Source organism: Athalia rosae, chromosome 3, assembly GCF_917208135.1.
Source record: "Athalia rosae chromosome 3, iyAthRosa1.1, whole genome shotgun sequence".
Classification (NCBI taxonomy): Eukaryota; Metazoa; Arthropoda; class Insecta; order Hymenoptera; family Athaliidae; genus Athalia; species Athalia rosae.
Genome location: NC_064028.1, coordinates 24,364,829 through 24,378,335, shown reverse-complemented (window position 1 = coordinate 24,378,335; position 13,507 = coordinate 24,364,829). Strand labels below are relative to the sequence as shown.

At 39.2% G+C, this 13,507-nt stretch overlaps 1 protein-coding gene across 7 annotated transcripts in view; it reads left to right on the top strand.

Annotated features, from left to right (window-relative positions):
* LOC105686868 (synaptogenesis protein syg-2) overlaps positions 1 to 13,507 on the top strand; it is a 173,654-nt gene that overhangs the window by 145,710 nt on the left and 14,437 nt on the right. For all 7 annotated transcript variants that reach the window (XM_048653236.1, XM_048653239.1, XM_048653238.1 and 4 more), the window contains 4 exons: positions 3,779 to 3,889; positions 8,947 to 9,153; positions 12,230 to 12,384; positions 13,349 to 13,493. In XM_048653236.1, coding sequence (XP_048509193.1) covers positions 3,779 to 3,889; positions 8,947 to 9,153; positions 12,230 to 12,384; positions 13,349 to 13,493 — 618 coding nt within the window. The remainder of the gene's footprint in view (positions 1 to 3,778; positions 3,890 to 8,946; positions 9,154 to 12,229; positions 12,385 to 13,348; positions 13,494 to 13,507) is intronic.

Genomic DNA, 13,507 nt, shown 5'->3' with positions numbered 1-13,507 from the left:
GTTCGCCCGAACTTTTTGCCCGATAAAAAGTTTCCTCTTTTCCTCCCATTTTCTTGTATTCTGACACAAGCCTTAATATTTAAGTGTTTTTTATGTATATTTTTATTGATTTACTTGATTTTCTTGAGTTCATTCTTTTCTCCCATTTTTTTCTCAAGAATGCCGCACCCATACAAATATTTCGTATCGGTTTTGAAAGAAAGCTTTTCAGTGTTTCGTCGTGAATTTTTTGAACAGGGCAAAATTATCAACCAGAGAAGACGTTTCATGTATCTTCTCCTACTTGCAAAATCATGTGGGAGATTTAATCATTTTTAATCAAGCTTTTCAAGCTTTTTACCCTCTGCGTCGGCCACGGCTGCATCTTGTACGCCCGAGATATTCAGTTCTTGTCATTCCGCGGCACGCCCAGCTGGTTTTCAGACTTTCATCATACAAGTGTGTGAATAGATATGTGTGTAAATTAAGATTTAATCAAAAAAAAAAGGAAAAGAAAAACTTGACTACCTCGTTAGCGATTAATGACTGAAATTTCTACACGTACGTTAGGTACATACATCAATGTTGTACATATTCGTGCATATACATATGTATAAATATGAAACAAAAAAGGATTGAAGAATGAAAACGAAAGAAAAAATCGTGAGTTCATTTGAAAATGAAAAATAACTTGACGATCCCTCGTTCGTTTAAATATGGCTCGGATTAATTTAACCAATTCTCGCAATCCTTTAATTTCAATTTCCTCGTTTTTTTTTTTTTTTTGCTTTTCTTTTTTTTTCTCTCCTTCTCCTTCTATTTTCTCTTCGCTCTTCGTTTTTGAAATTTTTTTTCTCTTCTGTTTATTTATTTTTAATTTTTTTCATCATGTCTCGTTTAAATTATGCATCGTACATCATTCTCGCTTTCACGGTTTTGCTGGTGTAGTAGCTGGGAGAATAATTACAACCACCACATCCAGTTATCCAACACCCTGAGTTAATACTATACGTATACATGTATATTTATACACGGTACATACATACATACATAATACATATATATTATGCAGACGATAACGCCCGTGAATTATTTAATTTTTTCTTCTCCTTTTTTTACATTTTGTCGTTTATTTACTTTTTGTCTTTTTTTTTCTGGTTTCCAAAAGAAAGAAAAAATAAATAACCAACCCCGAACAGTGTGTGTAATATATTCTGCACTTCTAAACGATTCTTTCACCACACTTTAAACACCCTCCACTGTTTTGATCGGCATGAATTTTATTAAATTCATTTTGAGCTTTTTTTTCTCCTCACTTTTGGCTTTTTTTTTTTTCATCTAACGTGTTGAAATAATCCGTGCGTACCGCGTGATGTAATAAAGAGAAGAAAAAGAAATTAAATTCCCAGCAAAATAACGAGTGGGAGAAAAAAAAAGGGTCCCGCGGAATGCCTACACGCCGCGCAGCGGTGATGCATTATTTTTTCTCTCCAACATGTTCGTCTTTTTTTCGTTTGCGATTCTTATTCGCAAAACCATGTTTTTTGGCGAAGCTTAATGTTTCTGCCGTGCAGCATTTAAATATAGCTATATTTTGGAGGGTAAAAAATATGTGGTGAGGTATGTACGAACGTATATAGCGTACATAAGGCGTGGGTCGTGTCGGTGGAGTGAAATGGGGTTGGAAATGAGGATGGGAAGAAATGAGGGGAGCAAGGTAGGATCAGTTAGTGGTTGTAACGAGAGAAAGAACGAGCCACATAATTACGATCTTTACCCACGAAATAACGGACATTCCCAGCTGCTGAATTATACGAGGAAATATAAGTAGAAACTTGCTGCTCGGATATATCTACTCATGTATATCGTGCAATATACGTATCCTTATAATAGGGAAGCGAACATTACGAGTATAAGATGAGGTTACCAAATGAAAAGTAGGTTAGCATTACCGCAGATCTATTTATAAAAACACGATGGAACGATTTTCAATTACAAAGTTTGTTAAAGAGGGTCCAAAATATCCGCAGGGTGCGATCTGGAATAGCGAAGGTGACGTGTGCATCGATCAAAAGTTCAATTTGGTCCGGAGTTTTTATCGAGAATACTTGATCAATAATTTAACGCGATCTCCAGGTTCGCAGAAGATTAAAAAAAAATTTCCACTCAACCCGTATCCTTTTAAGACGACTTTGAGCGATAAAAAAAAACCGTCAACTTTTCTATTAAACTACATTAGACACCCTATACTATTCGTTTCACGTAATCGCTGCCCTCTGTTTCGAAAAGTTGGAAAAATTTGAGATCAACATCGTCAAAATGGATAAAGCTTAGAGTAATGAAGACCTTCGTGCAAAAAATAACGATTATTTGCTTTACCTGCTCGTGTAATAAAAGCTTTGGCAAAAGAAAAATAAAAATAACCAAAAGCGAAAATTACCCAAATTTAAGTATGGCGTGACAAAGATGTAATATCAGCTGGTAAACTTTATTGTATAATAATAATAATACCGTCACTGAACTAAAATAACGCAAAAAAACTGTGCCAATCTCAGTAGGTTGGGATAAAAAGCAAAATGAGAAAAAAAATTGCGTTGTTCTAATAGCGGTTCAAAACTTTTTCACATTATTCCCAAAATATAAAATAAAAAAAAGCCGGAAATATCGAATGGGAACTGATAATAATGCTAATTTTGAGAAAAATTAACTTAAACTTTATGGGGAAGTAGAAAAAACTGATCGAATAGCAATGAAACAAAAAGAACAGTACGTGAAACCGACAAGTTCTGGAATTCGAACGAGTTGACGTTGATGAAATAAAATGTATCAGAATAGAGGGGGTGGAGAAACGAGGGAAAAAATTTTGTCAACCTTTTACGTTAATCTAAATTACGACCGCTGCCGTTGCTGCAGTTGAAAATTGAATTCAACTTGGCATAAAAATTCGGGTCAGCTATACCTTTCGGGGACGGAAATATGAAATTATTCAAATTTACAAGTGGTTGCTTGGATCCGGCCGTCCTTTACGAGTCAAATTAAATCCTCCGATTAATTAATACGCCAAACGGCGTTCATCGGGAACATAAAATTCTACTCTCCGGTATATATAGGGTGTATGCGTACCGAACATTTTATTTGAAATAAAAATTAATATCGCCACAGCTAAATGCTCAGTTTATTATATAATTTATAATTAGGTATAGGTATTCGTCGTTGATTGAAAATAACTATGCGGTATATTTTATTGTACCCATTTTACACCGTAGTATTATAATGACCCAGACGTGAACGAAAAAAAAGAGGAGAAAAATCTTCGATGAAAAAAAAAACGAAGCGGGACAGTTGATAAGAAGATGGTTGATTATCGCGATTGTCGAATTTATTCGTGTTAATTTATCATTTATATTCCGATGTAGAGCGTACAGAAGAACGAGTTTGATTAATTGTTGTACACGTCATTTGAAATCTCGAACAAGCTCGCTAAACTCAACAAACTTGGCAAACAGCTGGTTATACCGAGTGTACAATCCCATTCCTCCAACTGATCCCCAGCTGATATCAAACAACAAACCATGTCACGCAAAGTGTCCCGTGCAACATGAAACGCGCGCGAGTCGCGGCTTAATCTCAACACATCCCATGCTCGCCAATGTTATAATAGACGTGAAAATCAAGGGCAGACCGCAAAAAATTGATCCCTCGTGTTCACGTACCTCGGAATGAAAATAAAAATTTTCACTCGCAACTTTGGAGACGACGTTAGAACTAACCAATATTTTTTTTTCCTTTCTCATTGCAGTTCCACCTCACAAGCCAAATATTCTTGACGAAAATGGGAGAACGGTACCTACTGTCGCAGGACCATACGTCGAAGGGGGAGTCATGAGACTGACTTGCCTCGTCTCGGGAGGTGAGTCGAATGATTTGAAATCGATGACAGAGAAAATTCGTACCTATTGATCTCCATGACACAGCGATACAGCAAGCAACGTTTGAAAGCTCATTCTTGTTTCTGACTGAAAGAGAATGCGCAATTAGTTGCTAAGGTGTTAGGATTGCATTCGGTTGTAGGTGAGGATGCGATAAAGTACCATAATGGCTAACGTTTATTCGAACGGTTTCTATGCCCGTTAATTAGCTGATATACAATGGATAGAAACGCAACGGGCAGGCGGGGGGGTGGGTGCCGGGGACTACGGGGTTTCAATAATCCCTTAAGAGAAAAGCGAAGGGTACCCCGTACCATGTGCAAACGGTACATGGAATATAAATATATATATATAGTATATGTATATACATGGTATACGGGTGCATAAATCTGGAGAGGAGGTCGTCGCGTTGCGGGGGGAAGGAAGGCAGTCGCGTTCATTAAAGCCCGACGAACCTAGCGGCAACAATAGGTGACTGAATACATTGTGTTACTAACGATGCAAATAGAGAAATCTCTGGACTGGGACTCCTTCGGGACGCGGACGCGAATCGTGGGACGTAGGAAGGGTTTACTCTCCACCCACCACAGTCATTACTGCATACATAGTACATACGCGTATATCGGTATACGTACCTGCGTATACACGGCATTCGAGTAATTAAAAAGTAAAAAGCTTCTCCGGAGGTTTTTATCTCCTACGGGATGTCGAGATCCGCCCGAGTGCCCCTGCGCAATCCGCCGCGACGCGACAACCGCGTAGGTATGCGTGTGTACGTGTCTGTATGTAATACGCGGGAAACGGAAACACCGGGAAAAAACCGTTATCCACTCTACACCCTTTTCACTGTTCAAACAAAACCCAGAAATCGGAACCCCCTTCCTTTTCCTCGGGGGATTATTAGGGCCAGTGGCTGTTAGGTATACCGAGGCCGATTCGTCTGTCGCGGGTATTTTTGTAAACCGTCTAATTTGATGGAACAACTTCGCGGAACTAATCATCGTAAGTAAAGAAAAACTGGCGGAAAATTATTCGAGTGGATACGCCCTGTTTCCGATCCACGTCGCTTCGTTTTTCGCCAACTATTTTGCAACCTCGGTAATCGTTAGCGTATGAAACATCGATAACTCCGGTAATACCGAAGATGAAAAACGTTCCAACGTTCCGATTCAAAGGTCCTTGGTAGGAATAAAATAATTCGTTGGAATTCAAACACCCCATACCTTGTAGCGTGAATTTGGAACATCTTGGAATAGTGCAATTTTTTTTTGAAAATAAAAAAAAAAAAACTGCCCTGGAAATTTCACATATCTTCATCGAATTATTGTACATAAGTTATTCATTCTCTTCTTAACGTCATCAATATTCTACCCTACTTGCTTGTTGTTCTAACTTTTTTTTTTCCATTCTCATGTTTCTTCTTTTGACATTCAGTTACCAAAGTCAGACCGAAGAGAGAACTTCTAAATTTCGGGTTTGTCTCCCGAATAACTCAATACTATGGGTTAACTCGAGTTAGCAGTAGGTGTAGGTATTATTATATTATTCGTCATTCCCAGTGGCTGGGAAAATTTTCCTCTTCGTTTTACTGCAGAAGACATTTTTATATGTATATAATATATTGCATTATATTACTATTCGCTAGCCTAGACATGTAATTTTACCTTTCTCGTTTTTCCATTAGTTTTCTCGGCATTTTTCTTGTCACGCTTTGACTTTGTTTTTTTCGCCCTAACTTTTACACGTATTACCCCGTAATGACGTACCTACTTTATTCTTTGATCTACTTAATCTAACTCTGCAAAGATGAAACAATAAGCCCGAATTCTCTCTTCTTTGCCCTGAAGTAAATTGAAACATTCTTAGAGTACGAGAAATTACAATACTGATGGACAAAAAACAAAAATTCGTTTGAATTTCTATCGCCAACTGATTCATTATCCTCCGGTCAAAAAAGTTCATGACCAATCGAAATTCGAAATACGCGATTCAAAAATAATCGAGTAATCTCCAATTTTTCACTCATCGGAGCAAAAAAATAGAAATATTTCGGTGGGAAAAATTCGTAGCTCAAATTGACCTCCGGATTCGTGTTCCTGAGGTCGAAATAAGTTAGAAAGACGTTCTGCTATCGATTTTGAAAATACTTTATTTTTGGCTCGAAAATCAAAAAAATCCAAAGGGGTACCCCTTGAAATTTTGTCGATTTTGGGCCGAAAAAAAAAAATTTATTTTATATGCTATTCTTATGTATTTTGAGCTCAGGAATTCGAATCCGGAAGTAAAATTGGTCTATCTATAAAATCGATCGAGTTATCGCCAATTTTTCACTTTTTGGAGCAGAAAAAGTGAGATATCTCAAAGGGAAAAATTCGTAGCTGAATTTGACCGACGGATTCGTGTTCCTGAGGTCGAAATACCTAAGAAAAGTGCCATACGATCAATTTTAAAAATTAAAAATTTTTCGCCAAAATTTGAGATTTTTCCAAGGGGTACCCCTTTGAATTTTTTCAATTTTGGGATCAAAAATCAACATTTTTTTTTATTGGGTTTCCCGTGCTATTTTGATGTATTTTGATCTCAAAAATCCGAATCTGAAAGCCAAATTAAATCATCTCTCAAATTGATCGAGTTATCGCCAATTTTCCGCTGCAAAAAGTGGAAAATCAAGGACATCTTGATGGAATTTATTCCCAATTTAATTTAAGCGATGCTTTTCTCACCTTCCAGTAATTCTCGGTCTTTTCTGAAATTTATAAGGGTTGAAGTGAGAGGAATAAGCTAGTTCTGAAGAAATGAAAAAAAAATTCCAAACATGGAGTTTTGGGAAAATTGGAAATGAAATTTTCAACACATGTTTACCTGTTCATATATTTTGTTTCTAACATAATGTCTCATTTTGCGTGAAATTACGGAAACGATTCTATCAAATACTTAATTTCAATCATTTTTATCTGAATCTGAACATGGTTTATTTCATTTTATTATTGTTTCTGTGCTCATAAATATTGAATACATTGAAATCGGAGTATGAGATTCTTTTGAACGGATGAATGGGAGCAAAAAATTTGCAATTCGTTCTGAGATAAAATCATCAAAGGTTCAACTTGGAAGAAACATAAAATAAACGAGAGAATTTGAAAAAAAATCATCCCCATCGCTTTCTCCGGTCGAACGTGGTAAAAAAATTAATTACGACCTATATTTTGCTCCAAGAGATGAGAATATTCGTTGTATAGGACTAAAAGTAAAAGAGAGTTTAAGAGAGATCCCGTTCATCAATTTCTTTTTTTGAAGTTTTAGACGTATCGTTATAATATGTATCTGCAGACCTTTGGGTGCACGAGTGTAAAAAAATATGCTCATCTTGTTTTAAATTCATTGACAACAATACAGCGGAGTTCAATTTCGGGATCTCAAAGATGTGCGGCATTTGTGTCTGCAGTTTTTCTTCTTTTTCTTATGTTTTTTTTTTTTTTCTTCACAATTTCTCTCTGAGCCAGGTAACAGTTGTACAAAACCTGATATAACCCAATTTTTACAACCAAAGCTCGCGTTTATTCCATAAACCCCCAGACTCTGTGAAAAGAGAAAAAAGCATTCATTTTATTCGTTCATACACATTTACTCCTTCGATTATTTTTTCAATTTTTAGTTTATCTTATTTCCATTCAGTCGTGGATAAATTCAGTTCTTCAGTTCGAAAGAAGCGAAATGACGAAGGGAATTATAAAATACTCCACCGCAAAGAACTATTGCAGATGCACTATCGCATTGAACGTGATAATAATCGATCGACGCAAAAATGAAATTCGTTTGCGTGCAATAATTATTATTTCCCAATTTTCAATTTTCTTCGCGCAGATCAAATAATGATCGTGTCACGTTTGCTTCCATTCGCAAGGGTACGTCTGCACGGAGGTGTTGAAAATCGTTATTCAATAATACAATAGCATCGCACTGCACCGGGGAATCAAGTATTAAATACTATGCATATTATATTTGCATACATGGGGTCGTCTATGGATGCCATACATACATATATATTCGAGCAGTTCGAAAGTACTTCGCAAAGAGAAACGTCGGCACGCCCCAGAGTACAACGCATCAATATTCATTGCCACTATATCGAACGCTGTAATATAAACTAACGACTAAATTTAAACACCGTCCCTTTTAAAATTTTTCCGCTTTCATTTTTCATATTCATTTTTTCTCTCCGTTCTATTATTTTTATTCAATCTTTCTGCTTTGCGAAACTCGACATTTTTTCACGGTATACATATATTATCCCACGCGAACTTTTTCCACGTCGATACGAGACGTGAAATTCTGTTGAGAGAAAAAACAGAAATAAAAATAATCCAATTCGATCGCATCGTTGAGTATACCAATGAAAAAAAGGAGCTTTTTCAGTCAAAAATAGGACGAGAAGAAACAAAATAGAAAAAAAAAAAAAAAACTAAAAAGTTGGTCGTAACCGTGCTCGTCAAAGTTGGAACTAGGTACTTTTTATAGAAAGAAAAAAAGATTGAAAAAAAACAAGAAGGAAAGAGAACTAGAGGGAAGAAAAAGGAGAGAAAAAAAAATTAATCAAATCGTGATCTCTCGTTATTAAAAGTAGAGTCAAGCGCGATGCACCAAACTCTGCACAGCGTGGTAGGTGGTTGGACGAGGGTACGTCCTTCGTACCTATGTATTCCAGATGGTGCCGCGGAAGGTTTTCTCGCAACGTCTTGAGTAGGTCAGGTAGTCCACTTAAGTACAAAGCCGGTAATTTTCGAAGGAACTACTAGAGGCTAAAGAGGGTTGGATTAAAGCTTCGAGATTACTTTGAATATTAACGACACGCGACAATGAACGACGATTACTGCACACCCGACAATAACCTCGTGTAGAGTGCACCGTACAAGTACATAACTTTGAAAAGTGAGAAGCTAACGGCTCCGAGCAGGAATTAAACGATTCGGAATACCACCCAGCCCTAATTTGATAATTTATTCGATTTATTTCACGGTTTCCTCTTCTTTCGTTCCAGGTCGTCCCCAGCCGGTGGTTCGGTGGTGGAGGGGAGAAAATCTTCTGGACTCCAAGGACGAACCGGGAGAATTTCCGGCCCTCAGACGGAACACTTTGGTCGTTACGAGCCTGTCCAGGGCGGATTTACACGCTGAATTCACCTGCCAGGCTTTGAACAACAACATAAGCCAACCGGTTTCGGCATCGGTTCGCATAGAAATGCACCGTGAGTAAAATATATCGTCGGCTTTGATACGGCGGGGATAATACGCGATGGTCGATCGATCGATCGATGGATGGATGGACGGATGGATAACCAGACGCCATCTTCGTTGTTGAAATTTAATTATTTTCTTACCCGTGTCAGGAGTATCACTTCAGATATCGTATACGTTAACCGTTTAGACCGGTACGCCTGTATCAGCTTTATCGATTAATACGACATTCGAATAGTCGAGTAGCTTTGGGTTATAGTCTCAGAACCTTCGAGATTCGGATATCACCTAATGTATAGGTGGCGATCGATTTTATCTAAATTGGAAAACCGATACCGAATCATTAGCGAGAAATAGCACCGTCCGTACACGATTTAGATTCGAACCCCATCGACCGGTTTCCCTTATAGATAAACCGAAATTCCTACCGTGGTTCACGGGGTGCTCTGAAAAATCCGAATTCTCTCGATGGTGTTCCTCTTTCGTCGACGATCCTCGAAACCGATTTTTCCCACGTAATCGAAAACGAGGCGGAAAAGGAAAATATGACGAAAAGAGGAAACTAGGAAAAATGGATAATAAGCGGAAATAGTTTGTCCGTGACGCCTTCTTTGATTTCACGCAACACTTGGTTCGTTGGAAAGCCCCGCAACTTCCGAGCTTCAAGCACTAAGTTCCTCGCCTGGATTGATATTAAATTCCGTAGAAAGATGCGGCAAACGAGAGTAAAGAGCAAAGATGGCGGTTCGAAATTCCGCCACAACGGGCACAACGAGGGCAACTGCTGAGCCGAGAGGCGTAAATCGTGGCAAAGAGTTTAAAAAAACAGAAATTCTTCGCCTCTTGGAAGCGAAGGATGTATAAGGCTGAAGAGCGGTTGAAATAAAACGACGTAGAGATTCGACTCTATTTTTCGTAAAACTTAATCGCGTGCCGTATCGGGTCGGGGATGAAAAATAGAATCCGATACGATTTATGTTTGTTAATCGTTGGTGGGCCGGTTTCGCGGTTGAATTATCCGTGGTAAATGGCGGTAAAGAAAGGACGGACGAGACGGAAAGTAAAGCGGAGCGAATATCCGCGCGTCTAATGGAGATTTACTAATTAGAGGACAGTTCGTTTGTATAATGGAGTCAGCCCGGCGAAATCGGGTAACACGGTGCGGCTTGTTACCCTCGCTCTGATTTATACAAAGAGAACTAGGATATTCGAATTTCTAATTAACGTTTCCCCGTATAATTCACCGATTCGTCATGATACGGTTTCCCGTACCTGCGCAAATGCACGGCGAAAAACAAGCTCCCGATTGTGCAACCTGACGGAAGACAATGTGCAAAAATTATTCAAGGCGCGCACGTAAAAAATGAGAGACTGCTGGTGCAGCAGCATTTGCAGCAACTACGGTATAACCAGCTGAAGCAGAGGGCGGAAAGCAGAAAGCCAAGTACCCACTCAGACTCTGTCGAGGGAACCTCGTCATGCGACCTCGGGGCTCATCTACGAACCTCTACACTTAACCCAAACTCAAGATTGCATCGATATAACTAATGTATGCGCTAGTTAGTTGCGCTCAAACCAAAAGCATTTTTTCATTTTTTCAACGAAATTTCAAAACGAAACGAACGCTCCTCGCTACCGAGTGAATTATCGCTTTTGAGAAAATATCGCACCGATTAAAAATCTCCGACGCACGATACCGAATTTCGACGTCGGAAAATTGTCGGGAATTTCATCGATTCCGGTTGAATTATATTTTTGGCAAGCGAAGGATGAGAATAGGGTAATAATCCCGGTTGAATGTTCGTGTATTCCTATAGAGGGCAAGTGGAGAAGAAGGTTTTAGACTTTTAGCTTAACGAGATACTTGAACATTAAAATAAACCGAGTAGTCAGTCGGACGAATGGTCGCGGAAGAATAAAAGGAAGCTGTTCTCATCCTCAATTTTTTTTTTTTTTCTTCTTCTTCTTCTTCTAATTTTATTTTATTTTCCTTTTTCCATATGCCACTGCATACCGGTAGTGTGCAGTAGTAGCAGAAGCAAAGTAGAGTAGGTACTGAAGTGCAGTGCAGCGGCTCAACTTTTACGTCAAATTTGAAATTCATAGAGAGAATTACTATTTCCTTTCCTTTACTTCCTCCCGCACCTTGTACTTATACCTCGCTCCTTCCGCACAGCCACGGGGCAATCTTATTTCCACTTTTCACGGTATCCTCTCCTTCTGAGAAATGAACGCTCCTGCAGAGCTGCACACCGAAGAAATGAATATATTCATAATGAACCAATTCATTAACGGTGTCCTTCGTCAGCTAATGAAAGCGATCGATTTTCAAATCTTCACGTATCATTCGACGAACCCTTTTCCGCGCAAAATAAATATGCTCCTGTACCCCTAACTATTGTATTTTTTCTTTTTTTTTTTCTCCACTCTTCGACCACTCGATGAACTGATCCGTCTTCTCGCGGCGGACACAAATGAGCCCTTATAAAACGTTTTCCCCGATAGAATGTAACCCCCTGGTAAGCAGATGCAAGGTAGTGCGACAGGGTGGTGATCTACGAGTGCTACTTGTTGAGCACAAGCTTCCTCCTATTTACCAGCGTCGAGACGCCCCCCGAACCAAATCTTATGTAGGACTAACCGTATACACGGTTATGAAATGGATCATCCTGATCTAACGCGAAAGAAAAAAGAGAAAAAATACAAAAACCGACAATTGTGACTCGGAAACGAGCGGTGAAAAAAAGGGAATGACGTTGAAAGTAAAAATTAAGTTCAATGAATCGTGCGATCACCCTACAACCTTGTTGGTAATTTTGACAATGGAAATTTAACCTCTGGAACCATATTGTTTGAGGCGACCATGGCGTAGGGTAGGTATATACCTCGAACATTTCGGAACGGCGTTAATGGTCCTCGTTAACACAACGTCCGTAATAGGGAGGCGAGAAAACACGTGCCGTAGAGGGGTTAAATCTGTGTTAAATTTATCGCCGGCATTTATTTTTTTATTCTCCTTTCTTTCCTTTCCACTTCGCACCTTTTTTCCTTCTGTCTTGTTCACGTCGCTGTAAATTTTCGTTTCAGTGACACCCATGAGCGTCCAGATGCTCGTCAGCGATCTCGCACCCCTCAGTGCCGAGAGAAAGTACACCATAAAATGTATGACCTTCGGATCCAGGCCACCGGCCAAAATCACCTGGTTCCTAGACGGGAAGAGTTTGGAAAATTATTCGGAAAAGGTAAGAACGTGAACGTGAATTATCGAACGGGTTGATTTTTCGGCAAAACTTCGTATCGATGTAAAAGTAATTTCCACGGTAATTTGGCGCGCTCTTCCGAGTCAACGTCCATCGGACTCGCAGCGGTCGATGTGTTTAATGGAAGTGCGGCAGGTTAGATAGAAGTAATTGGGTGACCGGAATCATGTGTGTATGTACACCGGTTATATACACCTATACGTTGTGTGATACACCGAGAGGATACGAAATGGAGGGAGGGTGGTATAGTGCTGGCGTAGCGGGTGCAGAACGGCGATGCCATAAATCTTTTGGCGTGCTAGAGAAGGATTGTCCCCGGTACAAAGTCGATGGCTGTATAAGGTCATTGTCTGTATCGAGAAACTTGAAAATCTACGATACATTTCCACAAAAGCGTAACCCGTCAAATTTTTGTAATCACACGTCAATTGTTAGGAAATGGCTTTTTCATGGCTGACATATTTCCAGCGGGTTCGACGATTATGATGTCATCGGGGATATTTTTTGAAATTCAAGATATCGAGGGAGAGAGAGAAGGCTCTCGTTTGTTTTTTTGTTCCTTTCTTTTTCTTTATTGTGGTAATGAGATGGGCGAATGAAGTCGAGACACGCTCATCGTTTGGGATTTATTGGCTTTAGGTACAAGGCAATTTCTTTCCGATTGTGAGTTCCGGTTTCCTGCCGCTAATGCTAGTTAAGATATACCGCAGTGCTGCAGAATGGATAATTTCGCCTTTTACTATTGAAGCACTCTGCGGTAGAAGAATAGCCTCGAGTTGAAGTAATTGCGTCTGGAATTGAGACGTTCGTTTTCGTGAAATTGGCCCGGCTGAATATAATTTCCACGCGTACAGCGATGTACAGTTTTATTCGCGTTCGTGTCTCTCCGCGTAGTACAAATACCTGAATTATGTTTTGTTTTTTTTTTCTCTCAATTTTTTCACAGATTTCGCAGGACACGAACATGACGGAATCCTCGCTGTCATTCAAAGCGACTCTTCAGGATCATAAAAAAGTATTGACATGTCGCGCAGACAATCCTCTTGTCGACGGAGGCGTCGAAGAGGATACTTGGAAGCTCAACATTCACTGTGAGTAGACAATT